The 22,603-nt window shown below is 41.0% G+C and overlaps 3 protein-coding genes across 3 annotated transcripts; 1 reads left to right on the top strand and 2 right to left on the bottom strand.

Annotated features, from left to right (window-relative positions):
* Nucleotides 1–1,216: 1,216 nt before the first annotated feature.
* LOC147799484 (D(2) dopamine receptor-like) lies at nt 1,217–2,985 on the bottom strand. Its single transcript, XM_087135575.1, has one exon. It carries the CDS (start codon nt 2,983–2,985, stop codon nt 1,693–1,695), a length of 1,293 nt encoding a protein of 430 aa, XP_086991701.1. The 3' UTR covers nt 1,217–1,692.
* A 7,228-nt stretch (nt 2,986–10,213) lies between these two features.
* On the top strand, nt 10,214–16,402 carry ankrd16 (ankyrin repeat domain 16). Its single transcript, XM_087135708.1, has 7 exons — nt 10,214–10,220; nt 11,981–12,103; nt 12,524–12,621; nt 13,540–13,691; nt 14,643–14,804; nt 15,067–15,145; nt 15,603–16,402. Exons 4-7 carry the CDS (start codon nt 13,632–13,634, stop codon nt 15,746–15,748), a joined length of 447 nt encoding a protein of 148 aa, XP_086991834.1. The 5' UTR covers nt 10,214–10,220; nt 11,981–12,103; nt 12,524–12,621; nt 13,540–13,631; the 3' UTR covers nt 15,749–16,402.
* A 530-nt stretch (nt 16,403–16,932) lies between these two features.
* taz (tafazzin) lies at nt 16,933–22,597 on the bottom strand. Its single transcript, XM_022244092.2, has 9 exons — nt 22,396–22,597; nt 22,139–22,264; nt 21,213–21,258; nt 20,716–20,801; nt 20,327–20,407; nt 20,000–20,041; nt 19,608–19,801; nt 18,968–19,121; nt 16,933–18,539 (listed from the first exon to the last, which is right to left on the bottom strand). The coding sequence occupies exons 1-8, from the start codon at nt 22,505–22,507 to the stop codon at nt 19,017–19,019; spliced, it is 792 nt and encodes a 263-aa protein (XP_022099784.2). The 5' UTR covers nt 22,508–22,597; the 3' UTR covers nt 16,933–18,539; nt 18,968–19,016.
* Between the last annotated feature and the right edge of the window lie 6 nt (nt 22,598–22,603).

The raw sequence follows: 22,603 nt of genomic DNA on the forward strand, positions 1-22,603 counted from the left end.
CGATTACAAACAAAACGTGTAATGCGGCACGAGACCGTTGCTCTGGGGTAAAAAGCCTTTATGGGAAGCATATGCAGTCGTTGCGATCAGCTGCAATTATAGTATCGTATAAATCAAAACTGGAAAAAGCGGCAATTGCATCCTTCACGATCGATATGGAGCGAAGACAACATCTTTCTCAGTGGTTTTACTGGCCAGAAGAAGGCCTTTTCCGATATTAAATAGAACAATCCTCAACCAGCGGACCGTCATATCGGTCTGACCATAACAAATTTAACGAGGGAACGAATGAAACCTGTGACACACCTTTTTCAAGTTGGGTGAAATGGTTCAGATGAGAGTGTAGGCCAACTGACATTGCTTAGAAGTGATTAAGCATGCCTTAACTCCATACGACAGACTGTATTACGGGGTATCATTCTAGCCACATTAAAGTCCAGGTCTATATGCTCCTAAAACGTTAATGGGTGGGTTGGTATTCATGTTAACTGAGATGAAAATTGCTTGCGCGTGTTTTTTCCTCCGTCAATTATGTTTAGCCCACGTGTATAATAGGCCTATGTCTTATTCGCGGGGAAACCGCTTTTGATGGTGTTCCCAACATTTACCTTATTCACTGCAAGGCGGTGCCAGACTATTTTGGGTTCCATGTCTCATTTTTACTTTTTTAATGTTTCTAAACGTTTGCTTATAATATATCACAAATTCTTAATTATTGAACAGCACAAAAATGACACAAATTTATGTTAAACGTTTTTAATGCTTTCATTTTTACTTTCAAGTTCCCAGAAGAAAATGATTTCAGTTCAATGAAAGGCACGATGCCATCTGCACCCAGATCATGTACTAGCAGTGACTCGAGTAGACACGAGTTACCTGTTTGCTAGAGACGAACTCGAATGGGATCCGCATTGACTCGAGTCATCGCAACTGTGATTTAATTTCTTGTGGCAGTCTAATTCATTAACTGTAAGAAAGGATTTGAATTAATTGACTGGGCAGCAAAACAAATTTATCATCATTATAGGGGCTTGGCATTTCTTGGAAATGGAGGGCCCTCCATTGTGAATTCCCACTGTATGCGCTTTTACACTCACCTGTAGAATCCCCTAACTTTCCGTGTTGTTATGAAAGGATTTGAAATTATAAGAGATTCCAAAACACGGAACAGTGCCTTCCTCGATAGGAACAACTTCCTGTATTGTGTGGTAAAACATGGACAGGTTTAGATTTTTAGGAAGGTTCATCTTTCGATACACATAACACAAACGGATGTCAAGTACACGTATTACTCTTATGAGGGTCAATCTGCTCCGGGAATGTGACGACTGCACGATTCAAAGAAGTATAACGAAACGAAATATACTATCACACAAACCAAACATAATTTAATTCAACAAAACTTGTTCCACACACCACGACGAGACGTGCCTCCAGGACATGCTGACGACCACTGCCCAACGCGGACACGCACATTTGCCTGTCAGCCGAGAACCTTAATCTATGCTAAACCACATTCCTCACTGGCATAGGCTAAATAGTTTACATAACATTACTAAACATTGCGGAAGAGAATGTACGAAGTACAAGAAGTACGTCTAAGATAAATTCACTACCTAGACCTTTAACAACACTGATTTACAACCCACCCCCTTAAAAGGAGCTTACACTTCCGAGTAACTTTCCATGGAATTAATCTGAACAAAATTTGATCTTGCAAAGCTCTTTTTTAAAATCTTGTCGGAATCGTCTATTTGCCAGTCCATAGATCAACGGATTAATTGCACTGTTGATATATAGAGCTAAACTGAACACGTTGAATATCTTCAGAACTACGGTATTGACTGCTGCACCAGTACGTAGTGCCAGAATCAAATTGGCCTCGATAATGTAAGGTAGCCAGGTCAGGATGAACACCAGGCTAGTGATGAAGAGCATCCTGGTTGTTTTACGCTGCAGGACTGCTCCACCGGGCCTTTGGGGGACTTGTTGTATCCCAAAGCTTCGCCGTCGGCGGAGCTGATTGTTTTTACCAGTAGGACGTTGATCTTCCCTCCATTTGGGCTTGTCTCGGTTGTTTCGGCTGAAACAGTTCTCAGCTGGTTGTTTTCTGGACAAATCGTGAATTGCATTACTCGATGGGGTGTCTGCATTGTTCGTTTTCGTCTGTTTGGGGTGAGAAGTGCCTGGATGGTCAGAAGCAGGAGACACTTTTTTGTCGACACCTGGGTATGTCGACAAGCGCAGAATGGGCTTGTCGACACTGGCCTCAGCAAATTTACGTGGTTGTTGGGCTGTGTCTGGCAAATTTACAGAGCACTTGCTGATGACCCATAATGAGTCCTGGACTGTCGTTGGTGGCCAATCGACACCAACTCTAACGTGTTTCTGGACGGCCTTGTGAACTTTTCCATAAGCCACTACGATCACCACGTACAGCGTCACTGCAACAAGAGTATCTAATGCTACCTTTGTCGGAAATAGGATGGGGCCAAACTGGTCGTCGGTACTTAAAAACGATAGTATGGCTATCGCAATAGACACCACAAATGCCACACAAGCAACTACCTTCCTCCTTCTGGGGGTTAAAAACCGCCTTTGTGGGCGGCATATGCGGTCGTAGCGATCCAGTGCAATGAGTATCGTGATAAATACACAATAAACAACCAAGGCGTCCTCAGCATCCTCAAACAAACGAAAGATCAGATTATTTTTAGTTCTCTTACCAGTCAGAGACAGGGCCTCCTCTATTAACGAGACGATTTGAAATAGACAGACGGCCAGATCAACCGCAGCTAAAGCCATGATCAGGACATGGGTGCTAGTCTTACGGGTCTTGATCCAGTAGACACGGAGGATGAGGCAGTTACCAGGCACGCCAAAAAGGATCAGGAACGAGCTTACAATTACGACCGACAAGTCGTAGACGAACGAATCCTTCCACAAATCACTGGACAATTCGTTGAAATTGGAGATGTTTTCCATGGTTACACCCAAATTAAGATTGACAACTGTGTTTCTGCAGTGGGCAAACTGTGCTTGCTGGTAATCAGTGGGGCACGTATCGCTCCTTCCATGGACTGTACTAGGTTTGGATACAAGCAGACGCTTCAGTGCTCAGTGTTGATGTAACAGGGACCAGTGATGGAATTCGTTTCCAAGGTAACTCAGTGAGAATACCTTTGTCCATGCTTACACGTTCTGTATATCATTGCGACTTCGGGAGGGTATGCAACGATGAATCTTGTTCAATTTCCTCAAACTCCACGCTTGGCAAACATGACAGATACAGTGTTAACGTTAAGATGTCACCGCAGAGTACTTCTGCAGTCAGCTAATGAGAAATGGAGAGATATACAATGATTTATTGATATATGTGACAAGCATTGCACGAACTCTCAGGATTAATTATTGAACTAAGCGTCTATTCAGTGAAGAAACGTCTGTAAACATTAGAACCCCCACGGGCCCAGGAGTTAGTTCAAAGCCAATTGAAATTCAATTTTCAGACTTGCCACTGCAGAAATTGACTATATCAACAAAGGATCAATTTATGGCGACGTTTTTTTCTGTCTTTGTCCATTGATTTTGGGATTATTACACTGACGTTGCCGAGAGTATGTTTTACTCATTTTCCCTGGCTGTTAATGTAGTGTTTACCAACCTAATGAGATAGACACACGGAATAAATTTTTATGTTTTTCTAGTTTCAATCCTCTGATACTGCTGCCAAAACAATGTGTGGCTTTAATATGAAGGCATGCGGTTAAATGCACTCACACAAGAATTTAGCATAACTTGATGGTCATTAATAAACTGCACTCTTTCTGATGCGGTGTTTCTTATCAAAGGTTCGGGATCTGTAGACATTTTCCTTACACCTAGGTAATATGTCACCATTAGACCCAAGTCAGTTTCAGACACGGTGTCTCCATGTTCACGAACTTACGTAGGCTTAGGCCAACACGTCGTGCTGTTGCCGTGCCAACCTTAATTAAAATGAGTGCAGAAATAGAGCCCGAAAGCTGACCCATGGTGGCGCGCTTCCGAAACCCTAGTATAGGAGAAATAGCATCTAAAATATTTGTAATATTTTTTCAATCGTTTACGTCTTAAAAAATCACCTCAAAAAGGCCTTTGTAGAGCGTTTGCTAGCAGATTAATTAATAGAAAATGAAAAATTACCTGCGAGAGAAATATCCTGTCAACATTTGACGTCTCACCTCGAAAAAACTAAAATACATGAAGATCCGAGCAATTTTGTGATGTCGTGCGCAGATGAACAATAACGACAGTATGTTATAAGGTAGTCCTTCGGTAAAAGCTAAAATAAAACATACTCAAAATATTTTAAGCATTTCATATTTTATAAGGAAATAAACTTGAAGGAATAATCTGCGTTTACGAAACATTCCGGAATCTGCTTACAAGAACGCCGTGAGGTCAACTCGACTGCATTTAGAACCCATCGACTGCAGGTAGGTGTATCTTTGCAACGTTGTATAATCTCGGTTTCACGACAGTAAGTAAAAAGAAATAAAATCGGACATGCACAGATAAGGCGACCTACGAACGATATTGTCGGAAGTGAAAGGTCGTCAATGAATCTCGTTTTTTACCAATCTCCAGGTGACTTTTCCAAAATATTTCTTGTTAACCACAAAGGTAAAATTCCGACATCAGGGTGGTTTCAGTTAGGAATAATTCTTCAAAAAATATTGAACGTGACAAGACGACTCCATGTAAAATCCCATTAACAGACCGCGCGAGGGTTCAGGAAGCTTGTTCCACGGTCTTTCACTTCAGGCTCTATAGCACGGTCGTTGCGCTGTAGTTGTGGTAAACGTCGTGCCGCTTCCTCGAAGATACCGAGGCGTATGTCGAGCTAAAGGGCTTACCACGCAGAATTCAACTTGCCAACCGAATTGTACTAAACGCTGTGCTATTGCTGCGCCAATCTTTAAAAAATTGAATTATTTGAGTTTGGCATGGCAGTGGCACTGCGTATAGCCTAGGCGTTAGGTTCTATCTGATGAGTCTTTTGTCTAGAACTGTAGGTCTTAGTCTAGGTCTTTGTTCTCTAGAACTTGAAGTGTCAGCCTGTTACATAGGAAGAAAGCTTCTTAACTTTGAACAAAACTAGTAGCAAAAGTCAAGAAAGTCTGTTTTGCAAACTTGTTTATGGATCAGAAGGGTTATCTCCTCTCTTCAGAAAAGCTCAGGAAAGTGGCTGGGGACTCTGGGGCTTGAGCCCCTCCCCCAGATTGTCATTTTGATTTCTTCTTCTTATTGTCGTTATTTTGACTTTTTGAAAAACTAAGATAACAATACACATTATCTTAAACCTTGGATATAGCCATGACAGTCCTCTATGACGCAGCTCGGGAGGCCGGGGGGGGGGGTTGAGGGTAATTGAGCGTGTAACAGCCCGAGCCCACTCCCCCACCACACACACATAAGTGTGGGCTTATACATGGGGCCTTGTGGGGTACCGGAACAATGGGAAGTACCCCACAAGGCCAGTTTTTACCTTGTGGGGTACCAAAAACAAGAATTTCACGAAACTGATATTTGGAAATAACTCAAAAAGGGGGAAATTTTGATGGGTAAAAATTGAGGTGTTTGATATAAGGGACATAAGGTCGAAATTTCAACCCAGGAAAGTGAATTTGCTTTAAATTGGAGTGATTTGAATTTTTTTGCGTGTTGTGTGGGAGTCTTGTACATGAGAACAAAGGAAATACCCCACAAGTATAGCTATGTAAGGATGGGTGTATTTGTCTGCAACCGGGGACCCCCTATTGTTCCTCTTTTGTTTGTACTTCAACTTTTTTAGAAGATCTGCCATCATGTTTTGTACACAGTTGTCAATCGGGGACCCTCTGTCAATCGGGGACCTTATTGTCCTCTATTGTTCAGAGTCCTCAATTGAATGCAGAAACAAACTCACACACCCATCCTTGTTGAATACTATTGTTCTTCAATTAAAATACTTAAACAAAATTAAGGTGAAGCTGACGAAGCAAGTTGCAATTTGAAATACATGTACTTAGATATTGACTTTAACCCAGAAGGATGTAAGGTCAAGTTCTACACATTAGTTTCACAAGAAGTCCGTCTAAAAGTGCCTTGACCTCTACAGACATTACATTACCACCCACCCACCCACCCACCCACGCACCCCCATGTAACCATAACTATGTGACTTTCCGCTGAATTAATCTGAACAAAGTTTGATCTTACAAAGCTCTTTTTTAAAATCTTGTCGGAATCGTCTATTTGCCAGTCCATAAATCAACGGATTAATTGCACTGTTTATATACAGAGTAAAACTAACAACATTGAATGCCCTCAGAAGTATGATATTGATGGCCGCGCCAGCATGTCGCAACAGATTCAAATCGGCCCAGATAAAATAAGGTAGCCAACTCAGGATGAACACTAGGCTAGTGATGAAGAGCATCCTGGTCGTTTTACGCTGCAGGACTGCACCACCGGGCCTTTGGGGGACGTGTTGTATCCCAAAGCTCCGCCCTCGGCAGTGCAGCCTGTTTTCACAAGTAGCATGATCATCCTTCGACGTAAGTGTCTCTTGGTTGTTTTGGCTGAAACACTTCTTATTTGCCGAATTGTGAATGACATTTGGCGGTGAGTCTGCATGGTTAATTTTTGTCTGGTTGGAATGTGAAGTGCTTGGATGGTCGGAGGCAGAAGACACGTTTTTGTCGACGCCTGGATGTATCGACAGGCTCGTCATGGGCTTGTCGACATTTGCAATACCAGATTTATCCGATTGTGGGGCTATTTCTGGTAAATTTACGGACCACTTGCTGACACCTTTCAATGAGTCCTCGGCTGGCATCGGTGGCCCATCAACGCCAACTCTGACGTGTCTCCGTATGGTCGTGTAAACTTTTCCGTAAGACACTAGAATCGCCAGAGTCATTGGCACCAAAGCCACAGTCTCTAATGCTACCTTTGCCTTGAATAGGACGGGTTCCGACCAGTCCTTGATTCTTAAAAACGATGGTATGGCGATCACAAACGACACCACTAATGCAACACGGGCGGCTGTCTTACTCCTTCTGGGATTTAAGAAACGCCTTTGTGGGCGGCATATGCAGTCGTAACGATCCAGTGCAATGAGCATCGTGATAAAAACAGAATAAGCGACGGTCACATTACTAGTAGCGTCTATAAAACGAAAGACCAGAATGTTTTCAGCATGCTTACTAGTCAGAGCTAAGGTCACGTCAATTAGCGTGGCGAATTTCAATAAGCAGACGGTCAGATCTGCCCAAGCTAAGGCCATGATCAGGACATGGGTGCTAGTCTTACGCGTCTTGGTCCAGAGGACACGGAGGATGAGGCAGTTACCAGGCACACCAAAAAGGATCAGGAACGAGCTCACAATTACGATCGACAAGTCGTAGACGAACGAATCCTTCCACACATCGATGGACATTTCGGTAAAGTTGGAGATATTTTCCATGGTTACACTCCAAACAAAGACTGGTGACTTTATTTCTGCAGTGGGCAAAGTGCTTGCTGGTGATTAGTGGAGCACAACAAAACTCATTTCAGCTCCTTCCATGGACTGTATAGTGAGCTTCAATGGCTAGAAGCCGACGCTTCAGAGGGAAGTGTTGATGTCACGGGATCCCTGATTGGTTTCTATGGTAACTATGTGGGGAAGCCTTTGCACATTTTTTTTTTGTCACATGAGTTATGACTTCGGCGGAGTATGAGACGCTTAAACTTGCTGAAATAATTCTGACAAGAATTTACAAGTGTTTATGGCAAACCTGACCGATGCAATGTAAGTGTTTAGATATTACCACGGGGCAATTCTGTAGTTGGCTAATGCGAAATGAAGATGATATACTATGATTTTATCGATGTATGTGAAGCTAAACGCATGGCACTAGCTATCAAGATTAATTATTGACCGAAACGTCAGGGAAGAAACGCCAGTAAACATTCGAGCCCCAACACACGGGGTATTTAAAGCCAATATCGAGATTAAATTTTCAGGCTTGCCACAAATTAGCTGTATAAAAGGTTTTGGACAACCTTTATTCCTGCATTGCCCATTGAATTTGAGTTTATTGCAGTGACATTAACGGGAAAAATGAAATTATGTTCTCCAATCTCTTAACTATGGTGTCCTTGTTTACCAACCCACTGAGATTTTATTGTTTTATTCAATCTTCTGATATTGCCGCCAAAACTACTTTGTAAAACATTCAGTCATATACAGTCACACACAAATTTCGCATGTGTTGATATTTTATTCATAAACACCTCGGACAATTTTTCGGGCATTAGTCGATCGCGTCCATTTTCTTGATCCGGTCTATTTGGCAAAGTACAGATAAAAGGGTTATATCCTCTTTGAACAAATTCAGAAAGTATCTGATGGGCTTGTAAGCTTGATTGAGCCCCCCCCCCGCCCCAGGTTGTAATTTGCATTTTTTTTTTCAAAAAATTATTTTTATTTTTTCTGAAAAACAAAGATAACAATGTACATATCTAAACCTTTGATACAGCCCAATTTTGAGCCCTGACTTTGTTGAACACTTTTTTAATAATAATTGCATAATTATTGTATTGCACCCCCTAGGTCCGCCGTGAGCTGAAGTGCACCCCCAATCGGCCTAGAAAGACGAATGTTTACAAGCGGATTCTTGCGCACGTTCGGCGTTTACGCGTACTCAGCCTGCTCCCCGTCCGTCAAACGTGTCATTGATCTCCATTATAAACGCGTGCCTATGCCGTGAAAAAATACGTCCTCTTTTGTTTCGCTCGGAGCGGATTGCAACCCCCCCCCCCCCCCGGGGGGTCGGGAAACTACGGAAGCTTATATAGGACATGACTGAAAAAATGGGCCTATTTCACCGTGGCGGATTAGTATTTCGCCCTTTGCGGATTAATACTTCGCCCGGGCGGATTAGTATTTCGACAGGGCGAAAAAGTGATCCACCTGGGATTGGCGTCGATCCGTGTGTTAGAATGCGGTACGATTTCCTGGGGGGGTGACTTAGATAGACCGTTCCGACATTTTTCCTCGCCATTTTGCCGAAGACGGTGACTTATGAAGTACACTTTCACTCCTGCATTAAGCAAAGGCAGAGATGATCTCCGAATTAATTACCTTTTCCCCCGTAGATATGTTAACAGGAATGTCAATGGAACTGCTTGAAAATTACCCTATATGAATCCATCAAACTTTTTAGCCATAAAACCTGAATAAAAGCGCATCAGTTCTCTACTCTGATCGGGTGCGGGCTCAAAAGTCTTGCCAACCCCCCCCAAAAAAAAAAAAATTAACTGACTTTGTATATGACGATGAAAAGAACTTTTTCCTTACATATTATTCTTTTTTTAGAGAAATGGAGAGAGTTTACTGAGGCTAGTTTATCACATCATATCACAGACACTTTTTATTTGCAGAAGGGAAGGCAGTTTCATAATAAGCTAATTATTTATAAGGATATGAAACACTTTTAATTGATGCTACTGATATTCAAAGGGACTGGAGTTGACGGCATCAATAAATTTCTTTGAATTTAATTTCTGGACCTTCAGGATCTTTTTTAATACTTATGGTAATTTTAATGTAGTAATTGGTAACTTTTGTTTTTTGATCGTTTGTAATGAGCTTGTTTAGTTTGTGGAGTCCCAAGGAGATAGCCATGTCAAATTGGCTTTTGGGACTAAGTCAACACACTTTGTTTAATGTTTAGTTTTTCCCTTTACATGTATGCATCGATATTCTTCTGAGTAAAATCAGCATAATTTTGGGCAGCCATGGCAGAACGAATTAATCTATTACTTGGATATCAAGTCTTTGACGCACTGAAACAAGCTACGTACATATTGTTTAGGAGCCTCCCTTTTGTTTCTCCTAAAAAGGGGACTTACTCGTGACGGACAGAAAGTTTAAAATTGTAAAAGTTGGTATCGTAATGCATGGGTAAATGTGCGTCCCAAGACTAATCCGCCCAGGCAAAATACTAATCCGCCCAGGCGAAATATCAATCCGCCCGAGGGAAATAGCAGTGAGGCCCCAATATTTTTTCTAGTCATGTCCTACATACGCTTCCGTACGAAACGACTTACTGCAAAAACTACACATGGTGGCGTTTTCAACATGGCGACTTACATGAACACTTATACATATGTGTAGGTCTAGGTCGGTGTCAATTGTAACTGCCTTTGTGAGTATTTACAGTCCGTGTATGTGTATTGCCGCTTGCGACGTATTTTTCAATAGTTTCAACGGAACATGTTTTGCCTAGTCAAAGGTACCCTGATATGTATGTGATTGATGCCTATTGCTTCATTAAAAAGGATGCAAAAGCAGGGAGAAACTTTCGTTAGTTGTGCACAGAAAGGTGACGTGCATTCTATGCAGATTTTGACTGCTGGCAAATTTCAGGCAGACGAGATAATTGAGTATAGTCGACCTCGGTCAGGTGACAGAGCAGTCCACTTGGCCGCCAGACATGACCACGTTCGAGTGTTGGAGTTTCTGAAAGTTGAGGGTACCGATTTTGAAACTGCAAACTTGGATGGAAAAAGAGCCTTACACGAAGCGGCCGTGTCTGGGAATGGCAGTTGTGTGGCATTCTTGCTGTCAACCGGTGTTCAGGTGGACCCTTTGAAAAGAGCTGACTGGTGTGTACAGTTCGTTATGTTGGTGTGCATGTAGCCCAGGTTGGACAACGTCTACACTGTACATTCCATTTCGACTAACGTCCAGAGTATGACAGTCCTTCTACTGGGCATACGCAAAGATTTTTTCAACAGTTTTTTCTCACATTTTTACGAGTTACCTGTCGCGATTCGCGATCTACTACCGCACAAATGTAGGTCGTTAATGAATTGTGACAGAAAGCGTGACGTTTTGCAGAATTTCTTGCAAAATATGTTTTCCGCGGGCGTATTTAGTAATTTCAACACAGCATTTATGGAATTCAGGAAACAAGGCACTTGTGAACGACATTTTGAACTCTTCGTCAGGTAAAAATGTGACAAAAACTGTTGAAAAAATTTCGCATAGTAGAAGGACTTTCATACCCTGGATGTTAGTCGCAATGTAGACGTCATCCAACCTGGGCGAGTGTGCATGGAATATTTGGCTTGACAATCTAAAAACATTGTTCACTCTTTCTCTTTAAGGCCAACATGGCCAAGTAAAAAGTTGCATTCCAGGACTTATTACTTAAAGAGAGGAGATTACCCTTTTAATCTATAGAGGGTTTTCACGAGATGTAACATGACAGACAAAGGCACTTACAGGAAGTGTACCATATCTATGGAGACGCAAGGTCGCATACATTTTCAAATCTGGGTATTTCTATTGGTAATTTCATGTACACAAGAATGTTGACTTCGAAGGCCCTTGTTTTCGTGCACATCTATGAAAAATGAACGCTGACTGTCAAAAATCACATGACTAAAAATCTTCTATAAATTTCAAGTTTGGCAAATACACTTTCTTGACTTTTGCTACTGCTTTTGTTCAAGGTAAAGTAGCTCTCATCCCATTTGACAGGGTGACACGTGCATGTATACCTACTCAGGGTTATACATTTTTGTAGAAACAAATAAATCAAAACACATCTCAGGTTTTTGTTTCATTTGCTGAGAGTAGCAGAGTAACGTGGAGTTGCAATGTTTAGTTTGCTCAAATAAAAAGACACACTCCGTGGAGAGAAATTGAAAATAACAACACTACCAGCCGCAGAAAGCTACCTTGCCAACACATGTACATTAGGTCTTCAAAAGGTGTATTTAAATGTCCAGGATTTGTTTCCATTTCCCTGTAGAATGTTCAGTTGCATGAACCTGTCGGGCAATTCAGAAGATGTTTGTACACTTCAACACAGCATGAACTGCTTGACCTTCATGTACTTGTACATGTATGTCCAGAAGATGTGAAACTATTTAACCTGCATTTACTTTTTGGGGACAGGACCCCTTTGCATCTGGCTTGTACCAAAGCAGACAAGGATATCGTCAAACAACTCATTGAACATGGTGCTAACCCAAGACTAAGGAATAAAGATGGTTGGAATGCTCTCCATATTGCTGCCAGGTCAGTTGGCTGCCCGATCACATAATTAATTGGATGTTTCCTCTGGTAAAGTGTTGGTGGGACGCCCAGGACATTTTCAATCCAGCAGTTACAAAAAGCACAGGATGTCCAGCATTTACAAGGGGTGAAGCATCCAAATTGGAGTGAACCCGAAAATTGAGCTGTGTGATCATTTCTGTCAGACAAATTCTGTTTTAGAAGTTACTTTAAAAATTGTATCTTTAAGGTCAGTTAACCACTCAAAAACAAAAGATAAAGCAGGGGAAAAGGAGGAGCTACATCTCACCCAAAAGGGGGGGGGGAGTGAATGCTTGATGAGATTTCCTCTGGGTCTGCTACTGACATTTTTTCCATCAATCACATTGTAATTAACATTTTACTGCAGTCTACTGAGAAGGATCAGGTTGTTTTACCTTTTAGGGAGGGACACGTGGATATTTTGACCTATCTTCTGGACTGCATTCCTGACCTGTGGGACACGGTCAGCAAAAATGGTCGGACACCTCTACACACAGCAGGTACTGTCCCCGTGGATGGGAATTTAAAAAAAGAAGAATTACATGTAGCATTCTTTGAATCAGAAGTCAAATTTGACTAGAAGTTAGGTTACAGTTGAGAGATGATGATTTGCTGAAGAATTCCACTGTTACAGGACAGTTGAATAGTTTTTATATACTTTACACCAGTGTGTATGTTCATGGTGTATTCACAGTGTGATCCGAGTGTTGCACAGAAAATCACAATTTGGCTCAGGCGGGATTTAAACCCACGACTTCCTGCTTACTAGCATTGACATCTTAACTGTGAAGTTTGTCAGAATTGGCTGGATGGTTCGAATCCAGTGAGGTAGTGGGTACCACAGTCAGTTGGTACCACAGTCATTGTGTGGTTTAGTCATTTTCATACAAGGAGCTTGCAATTTGATATAAAGGTTTGATGACTTGTGATGATCTGGTGCGTGCTCAACTTGTTATGACTTGATTATACGCTCCACACAGCGATCCATGTAAACCTTCACTAGCCTCGTCCATGGTGTTCGATATAAGTATATGATGTTCACTTGCCTGTCACTGACAGGTAATGATGCCCAGCAACTTTGTTCAAGGCTGACAGGCTGTCAGTAACAAAGTTGCTGGGCAATATTGCACGCTATTGTTGGATGCTGGGAAGTCTGTCAAAGTGGAAATTTTTGCTTCATGACTTTGTTCAGAAATAGGAAGAACCACACAAATGAAATCCCAAAACCAGCCCAAACAAAACGGTACAGAAATCTGGTTTCCAGTTAATTCTTGCCATGCAGTTAACTACCACGACTTGGAATAAAAGATATTAGTCATCAGTAGTTAGTAATTTTCTGTCTGTTTTCCAATTTGAATGTGTACACGAAGTATTTATTGCAGATTTATCATGGATAATTTTATTTACCCTCCGCAAAGCCCTGCATGGGAAACATAGGGCAGTGAGTTTACTTCTGACAAGAGGCAGTTATCCAGTTGATCAAGCAGACAGCTGTGGATCCACTCCTTTGATGGATGCACTGAGAGATGGCTTTGTTGATATAGCTCAGCTTCTTGTAGATCAACAAAAGGTACAGTCAATATGCCCTGGCGCTTGAAAACTGTGTTTATTCAGGACGTTGATGAATCCAATAGGCTTGCAGTGGGGGCAAAAGGAATTTGGGTTTTTGAAATAAAAGGAGAATGTGATTTGGGGATCAATCATTTCCCCTCCTTCTCAACGCATATGAAGCCCCAAAATGGCCTCACCCCCCAAAAAAAAAATTTCTTAAATATTTTGCTCCCTCCAAAATAAAAATTTGGTTTAGGATCTGCCCTTGATACAGTGTGACATTAAAAGTACAAAGAAATTCCGAGAGAACAAAGAGAATCTGTGTCCAATGGCATATCCCGAAGAATGAGCTACATGTACAAAGAAATCAAGAAGTTGTGCAATCCCTAGCCAATCATGGTGTGCGGAACAATCATGACAGTACGAAATACCATCCTTGCTGTGGGAAGGACCTTTGAAAGTCCACTGGCTTTTACTGTATGCACTTATTGCTTCTACCTAATGCCTACCAAAGGGCCCTGATAACTGCTGATTTCTTTGAACTGTCTTTGGCTAGATCTTAGTGAACCAATTTACCCAGCTCAACTCTTCCACTTGTGCATAGAGTAGAGTATTGAGCTATCCATACTGCTTTATATTTCCTTCACAAGTTTTCATGAGAATACCAGGGGCCTCATTTGCAGCAAGGTATGAGATGGAGAGAACCCCCCCTGCTTTGTGTTGGTCATTGTCTCGCAGGAATCTGGGGAATTCCTTTCAGACATCTTGGGGGATGTATTAAGTAACAATAGTCTGGAATGTGTATAGGGATTCGACATGTTGGGGGGGTACCCCTCGGTCTCATTTCTTAGTGGGTATAAGGGGCCTATAGGTTTGAGCATTTGCATTCTCATGAATATTCATGGCCAGACCTTCTCAAGAAAGTGGCTTGTGTCTTGTCCCTATGAACTTCTCCATTTTACTCATGTAGGCAGAAGTGCATAAATGTGACATACTGGGCCGAATGGCAGTACACCTTGCTGCACAGGCCGGCTGCCAATCGTCTGTCACTTTCCTTGTCAGTCAGCAACAGGTGGGTGTGGATACGCCTACCACAAAGGGTGGAAGCACGCCATTGCACCTGGCAGCCAAGGTTAGAAACTACATAGCAAGTCTTTGTAGCAAGTCTAAATTATGCAACATGATAACAGAACTCGGCAAACCTTTAACAAGTCGGTGGAATGTAAGCTCACTTTATGCACTAAAAAGTATTGAAAAAATTATATTCTTCATGGTCAGAGCTGTTATCATTCACTAGAACTTCTATGAATTTTTTTCTCAGCAACATCTCAAGTTCTTCTTCAAATGAGAGGTGAATCCAGTCAAATTTATATTTTTCATTGGTACCATTCCAGGAATGCCATTTCACAATGCTAGAGACTTTACACTCTCTTGGAGCCAACATCAATGCTGTAGACGACAAAGGAAGAACGGGTATGGATGACTCAATAGATCATATGGTCTCTTGTTGCCCAAAGATGTACTTATCCCTCACCTGTCAGCTTCTTTATGTAGTGGCCGACACAAGTGGAAGGACAGGGGAGAGGAAAGGGGGGGGTGTCCACGAAGCTGCCATTTATCAACGTCAGATCAATTTCCCAAGTTGTTTCCGAGGCTAATAGTTCAAGCAGGAAACTTTCCACACCAAAACAAATCTCATGACATCAGAAGTTGTGGCTTGATAGTGACATTGGTCTTCTAACAAGCTTGCTTGCTCTAAACTTGGCATTACAATTGGTCCAGATTTTTGTGGTGTGATTACTTTCAATATTTTTTCCAAAGTTACAAAGGCCAGAAGTGAAACTTCAGAATTTAAAATCATCGAATCCATGCTTTACCTTTTGACAGTTCATATTTCCAGCAAATAACATGATTTCTTATTGGTTTTCAGCATTGCACATTGCTGCTGCTATTCAAAACCGAACATGTGTGGAGACTCTGTTGAGATTGGGTGCGTTGGATTGCCCAGACAAGAGTGGACGCACACCAAGCCAACTTGTTCAAAAGCAAGACATTCTGAAACTCTTTGATATGTAGACAATGTGTGAGGACTGGACTAATTGAATCACACGAACAAGGGGATGCACACCAAGCCAATTGGTCAAAAGCAGGACATTCTGAAATTCCTTGAGGACACATGAATAATGTGTGGGGACTCTGCTGAGATTGGGTGCGTTGGATTGCCCGGACAAGAGTGGACGCACACCAAGCAACAATGTGTGAGGACTGCGTTGAGATTGGACTAATTGAAGCACCTGGACAAGGGGATGCACGCCAAGCCAATTGGTCAAAAGCAGGACATTCTGAAGTTCTCTGAGGACATAAATGTGTGAGGACTGTGATGAGATTAGACAAATTGAATCACCTGAACAAGGGGATGCACACCTAGCCAATTGGTCAAAAGCAGGACATTCTGAAATTCTCTGAGGACATAAATGTGTGAGGACTGTGTTGAGATTGGACTAATTAAATCACCTGGACAAGGGGATGCACACCTAGCCAATTGGTCAAAAGCAGGACATTCTGAAATTCTCTTAGGACCTAAATGTGTGAGGACTGTGTTGAGATTGGACTAACTGAACCATTTGGACAAGAATGAATGCACATTGACCCAACTTGTCAAAAAGCAGACGTTCTGAAACTCCTCGAGGACACTTGAGCAGTTACCAAATAAAACTTTCATTTACATTACTTCTTCCTTTCCAGTCAGTTTACCAATTGTTTAGAGATCCTACTATTGGAAATTTTGCAGTGGACGCTTACGTTTTGCATATTTTCACATGACAACATCTGAATGTTCAGAATATCTCGTTGTTGTTCTTTCCTATATGTAATTCTTGCCTCTGCAGCCATGCATTAATATGTGTGATGATGAACAGCTGTGATAGAAATGACCTACAGTACACTGTTAACTATCACCGGCTCCTTGTTTCACATTCAAAACTCATCATAAACATACTCATTTAGAACTCAAAACCTCTTACACTCAAAACAGTTCAGAGCACTTTGAAATATCAACTCATGGCATTATACAAATATTATGTATGGCTGTATTTGTGTGGCGGACGGCAATTCTTTTCCTGTTGTTTTGGTCATTATGTCAGTGGGGACCCAAATCCTTGACTGGACAGTCGGGTGGACTCTGAAGAAAGCAAGGAACGATTTCCCTAAATCCAAATGTGGAATACTAACAAATTATTACACAAACATGGATTCTAGTATTAATGGTTGATTGATCAATAATTGCTTTTAATTTCTAATGCAATATCAGTATCGAGTTATTTTGCAGGGCACTATCCAACACAGTCACACTACATGTACATTTACATGTACGTAATACAGAGGATGCATCTGTGCACTTTATTTTTCTGACTTATATACACTCATGTTGCTTTAAAATTTAAATTACATACTGCTGATTCTTTCTCACAATCACAAGAACAATCATCATAAAAGTTCATTTATTTCTTAAAATCAAATTTCGAGTTTGAGGTCGATTTCTGAAGAGCCTGCGTTCAAAAATGAAATTTCCACTTTTTACACAAATAGTTAACCACATTAACCTCAGCTGCAAAGGAGTGGTCAGAACCGTAAGATCCAAGGTGGTCAGCTGGCTATAGGTGGCTAGCCTTTTTTTAACCTGATTTATTTACCAATGCATCTTCTACATACAACACCCTGTCAACTGAATGTTATTTAAGAGGTAGAAAAATATATTTTTATAGAAAAACATGAAATCCAACACTTTACATTTCCAATTTCAAGAAGAGAAGATTTATATCACGAAAGCCTAGTTCATACAAGGAACTACAGTGAACGTGAACACAAACTTGGAACATCCTATATTTATGAAGCAAATTCACAAAAAGTTGAACACATTTTGGATTATGCAATCAATCTTTTTGTTGTCAAATTCACTCAGCATTCACACTTGTGTCTGGCCTTTATGCTGCCTTCCATGAATAATCTTATCCAGTCCATGTTGCAACCCAACCCATCTAAGCAAATTGGATATCAACCGAGCTACTGCACTTTCAAGCTACGGATGCACAAATGAACTTTGCAGAAAAGAAACCAATGGAAACTGTGAACTATTCCATCTATATATTCATTCCCATGATCACCGTTACGTCAGACTGATACACATGTACATGTACATCCAAATGCTGAATAGTTTGCTATGTGTTTTTAAGTGCGCATATTGTACATACAACATCTACACGTAGATATGCAATGGACATGGAACCAAGACTACTTTTGGAAAAGCTTCAAGGTAAAGTGTTGGGAAATTCTGACGAAGAACCTTTTTGAATGAAAAAAATCATCCACTGTAATGCTCTCCTTTTCAAGAAGCACCAAGCCTAAAGGAAATGGGCTGGATTCTGTTTTCTTTCATCCAACAAAATCTTTCAATACCTGGTGGATTTTAAAGGATCTAGGAAGGTAAGGGTCAAGCCACTGACAACCTGATATGCAGTGAGTACCATTCTTTGAGTACAATGTATATGATTTGAACAAATCAGGGAGGTCTGTGATAAAATAGAAACACCTTCGTATTTAGATTAGGTACATAGCTTTTTGGTACTTGTCTGAATGAGACAGTTCGGAATTCCAACAGCGAATGCCCAAACTGAAGTGTGCCCAAGGCTACTTGGGTACAGCAGCACACGCGGGCATAAGTCGCATGTGCTTGTTCCCAAAAGACCTTGCCTTTTTGAAATATCATAATGGCTCATTCTTGCATTATTATTATTGTTTATTTCTGGTAATGACATCAAAGATTCCTCCAAAGTGCCATAAGCACGGCAGTTTGCAAGCCTGAAGAAACCTGTAGAGAGGAAACAATGAGAAGCACTTTAGAGTTTTAGAGGTAAGAGGAAAACCCCAAAGGAATATTCTGGGTAAAACCCACGGAATCAGGTAGGGACTGAAAACCCCATCCACATGTGGACCGGGCCGGGAATTGAACCCGGGACTGCAGAGGTGGAAGACGAGGAAAGAACCACTACGACAACCTGACTAGCATCTTTAGTACAAGAATTCCTAGACAAATTCCATTCAAATTTCCCCCAAATCCTTTGTAAACTATAAAAAGATCTTAACATATTGAATGAAGGTGTTCTACAGTTCCAATGTGGAAGGAATGTGACAACAGTGTGTAAAGAAATTTGGCAATATTCATATGCATAAATCTGGCCCGTGTTGTAATTGCAATGCATACATTATGACAATCAAATTGCAATATGTAATTCCAACCTTGGCAGATAGATATCCCATCTGGGTTACACCAACGTGAAATCCTTCATTAAGTACTGGAGGTAAACCTGGCCTTGTGTAGAGCCTCTGCCTTGGCTTTCAAAACCACAAACTCTTCTTGGATAATATCCGTCAACTTCTTTCTGATTTCGAGCTGAAAATTAAAAGAAATAAACTGTAGCTTCACAGTCGTCTGTTACAGAATTCTGTGACATTTCTTTCTACTGCATCGATGCCTTTCTTGCAACCTGGGACAACGTCATGGAGCAGTATTGGCTGCAATGCCCAACCATGGCACATGTATGCACGAAGGCGTCAAACACTCGAATGCCATGGTCTGGCAAGCAACGGGGTCACTGACCTCAGGGGATGATATATGTCGGGCTCCATGGGTCAACTTTGATCTGCGTGATCGCTTGATTTTTACGCAATTGGTCGAACTTGTGGCGCAATTTGTTGATGGGATGTCAATCATATTTATTGCATGATTAACAAATCATGCAGATCAACTGATCATGCCTAGCATATACACGTCACCAGCACCTGATACTACATAGAGGGAGATTGCTATGGTGTGTTTATGGGTCCTCTGTAAACTTGTCCAAGAACTCTTTAGAACATAATTAATGGCTCAACTTGCTGGCGAATTGCCTTCTTCTCTGAGATGTTGCAGAGCTTCCCTGAAATCCAACGGCTTGCCGATCAGCATGGTGATCTTCTTGCCAACTTTGGGGATGTATGGCTGATGGTTGGCAAGCACCTCGTCCATCCCTAAATGCCAGAATGGAATGACCAAGGGCAGCACTCTGCTTTCAGCAATGGCTCGTCCCACTCCTATAAACAGGGGGTAAAAGAACACTCATTGGTCACTTATTACTTGGGAAAGAACGATGAGAAACACAACATCCGCATAAAACAAACTCGTTGGTTTTTACCACTGAAACTATCTGTGTGTTCATGTGTCATTTGTATTTAAAGTTTGTTTCGAGAACATTGCCACCTGTCTGTGTTTTGTATTTTGCAGCAACTCACCCCATTTTAATCTCATGAACTCCTTGTTCATATTCACTTTGCCTGCAAAAAAAAACACAAAAACTGGCACGTTAGTCTTTGCAAAAAAATGAAAACCATACAGCATGAAAATGTGACAACGATTCTTCCATGCAACGTGATATTCGGAAAGGGAGCGGTGTAGCTGGAGAAAAAGGGGCCACACAGAATTACAAGCACCCACTTGTATTTTACTGAGCGATGCTTCCCTGTTATGCCGAGATTTTATGATTTGCGAGCTTTCGCTCTAACAGTGGGGTGAAGTTGTATCAGTTAAGGTCAAGGTTTGAGGACTTCACACGAGCATACCTTCAGGAAAGAAGTGAACCCAATGACCTTTATGCAGCTTGTCAATGCATACATCCATGGGATGTTGGTACACACCATCTCCTGTATATCACCCAAAAAGAATTCTGTGATTATGGCTTAATTTTCCGCAATCATTATGAGAAACTCTAATTTTCACATTACCAAAAACAACTTATCACGTTGACAATGATCGATGAAAGTATCAGAAAATGAAAGGATACTGGATCATTTTGAATTCCTCATTTTGGCCTTTAGAGGAGCAGGAGAAACTGCTCAACAAAGGAGTTTGTTCTGAGCTTCTTTGGAAAAATTCTTGACGACTATCACAGAGAGGTGATTTTGTTCAAGTATTTTAATGAGTCGATTTAAGAGACAAACGAAGCACCAACCTCTCACTACTGGGATGCCTTGTCCAAGACTGAAAAAGTACACATGCCATTTCTTTGTGCAGGTTATATCACTGGCTATCGGACACCTGTTTAGAAATGCCAAGATTACTGGATTAACCAATTAACCTCATAATGCAACTTTCTTATGACATTTGTTAGGAAGCTTCTGCAAAACCGATGGGACATTTTATTCTAGGTTTTGCCCTTACTCCAACTGTATGAGATAAGAATGTTCCAAGAGTTGGTATTAATATATTATAATTGATATTAATTTAGCTTTGCGTACTTTTCAATAAAACTAAGTTATGATTTCTTCTATCCTTCAAACAAAGTACTTTTACAAATACTGTGATGTTTTCAGCCTCTTATTCCACACCGCCTTTTATTTAAACCGTTCATGCCTTCATTTTTCTTCCAATGGAGCCTTTGATCCAGTCTTCTGACAGACTTTCAGAAACTTGAAAATAGACATGCAGAAACTCTGGATAACGGCTTACCATCTTGTTTTGTGTGGATGACCCAATCCTTTCATTTTTAGTGTTCCTGCGAGACAAAAACAAAGCAAAACATTCAACAGTCAATTAAAACAAGTTCCTTTCTGGATGTCTTTGGACCAAGCAATATACCGAGTCCGAGACAAAAATCAATATTCACCCTGACTCCTGAACACACAGAAGAAACTATACTATGGTTTTCTAGAGAGGCTAATTTTTCAATTTTCATCACACTTTACCCTTCATAACATTTCAACCTTTGCATGTACATTACAAGCATAAGTCAATGGCTTGCTACATGTACACAGCAAGGTTCAACACATTTTTCTTGACAAAAAGCTCAACAATTTTATCTTAAGTAAAATGTGTCATAATTTTATTTGTCCTTGGTAATTCTTCCAGTAGAAACATGCATATGCATGTATTAGGTACAAAGGGGTACATTGTGCAGTAGAATACATGCATATGCATGAAATTAGGTACAAAGGGGGTAATTTGTGCAGTAGAATACATGCATATGCATGTATTAGGTACAAAGGAGGTAATTCGTTCAGTAGAATACATGCATATGCATGTAATTAGGTACAAAGATGCAAGTGCACAGTAACTGATAAATGTGCAGAATACTATGTCATTTTAGAAGCAGTTTCGGAAAGAGTTCCGTACAAACACATCACTTGACACCCTGTGCACAAACCCAGTAAGACGGGTGCAAAAATTTCAAAGTCTTTTTGAAGTAAGTGATTGGATATTTTCCCTGCTTTTTAGGGAATGCTATCACTTTCTGATGGTTTAAAAACCACTGCCAGGTAAAATAAGTGATGTTTGTATATGGAACTCTGCAGTTTGGCCATATTTCACAATAAGTTCTACAAGTTCCAGTGTTCCATGTTAAAATCTTGTACAAGTGCATTGTCTGTCTATCTTACCCCACAGCATCGGATCAAAGCAAGAAATATGGTTTCCAACTGTAATAAGGGGTCGTTCTGGTGGTCTCTTCTCCACTGCATTGTACAGAATGTCTAGGTTGTGTCCTTGGAAATGATTTGCCCAATCTGTGTACAAACACAAGTCTTACAACGTTGTGAATTTGTATTTGTAATTGTTGATCATGACAGGCCTAAAGTCAGTACTAAAGACTAAAAGTAATGCGAGTAGACCTAGTACGCCCCGGCAAAATACTTACTGAGATAAATGCGACTAATAATACCCGTTCCAATGATCATGAAACGGGATCCAATTCTCCAAAATGTCCCTGGCTTTTCAGGAATGACGAACTGCCATGGTTCGAGGGGCATATTTGTGTCGAATCATTAAATTTACGCAAACGACTATCGTTGTCGACTGTGGCCAAAGCTAAGTGCCGGCCGTATCGTATTAAATATCGCCCTCTG

The sequence above is a fragment of the Acanthaster planci genome, linkage group LG04 (genome assembly GCF_054643075.1).
Source record: "Acanthaster planci isolate LZ-2023a linkage group LG04, COTS_SCS, whole genome shotgun sequence".
NCBI classification, from domain to species: Eukaryota; Metazoa; Echinodermata; class Asteroidea; order Valvatida; family Acanthasteridae; genus Acanthaster; species Acanthaster planci.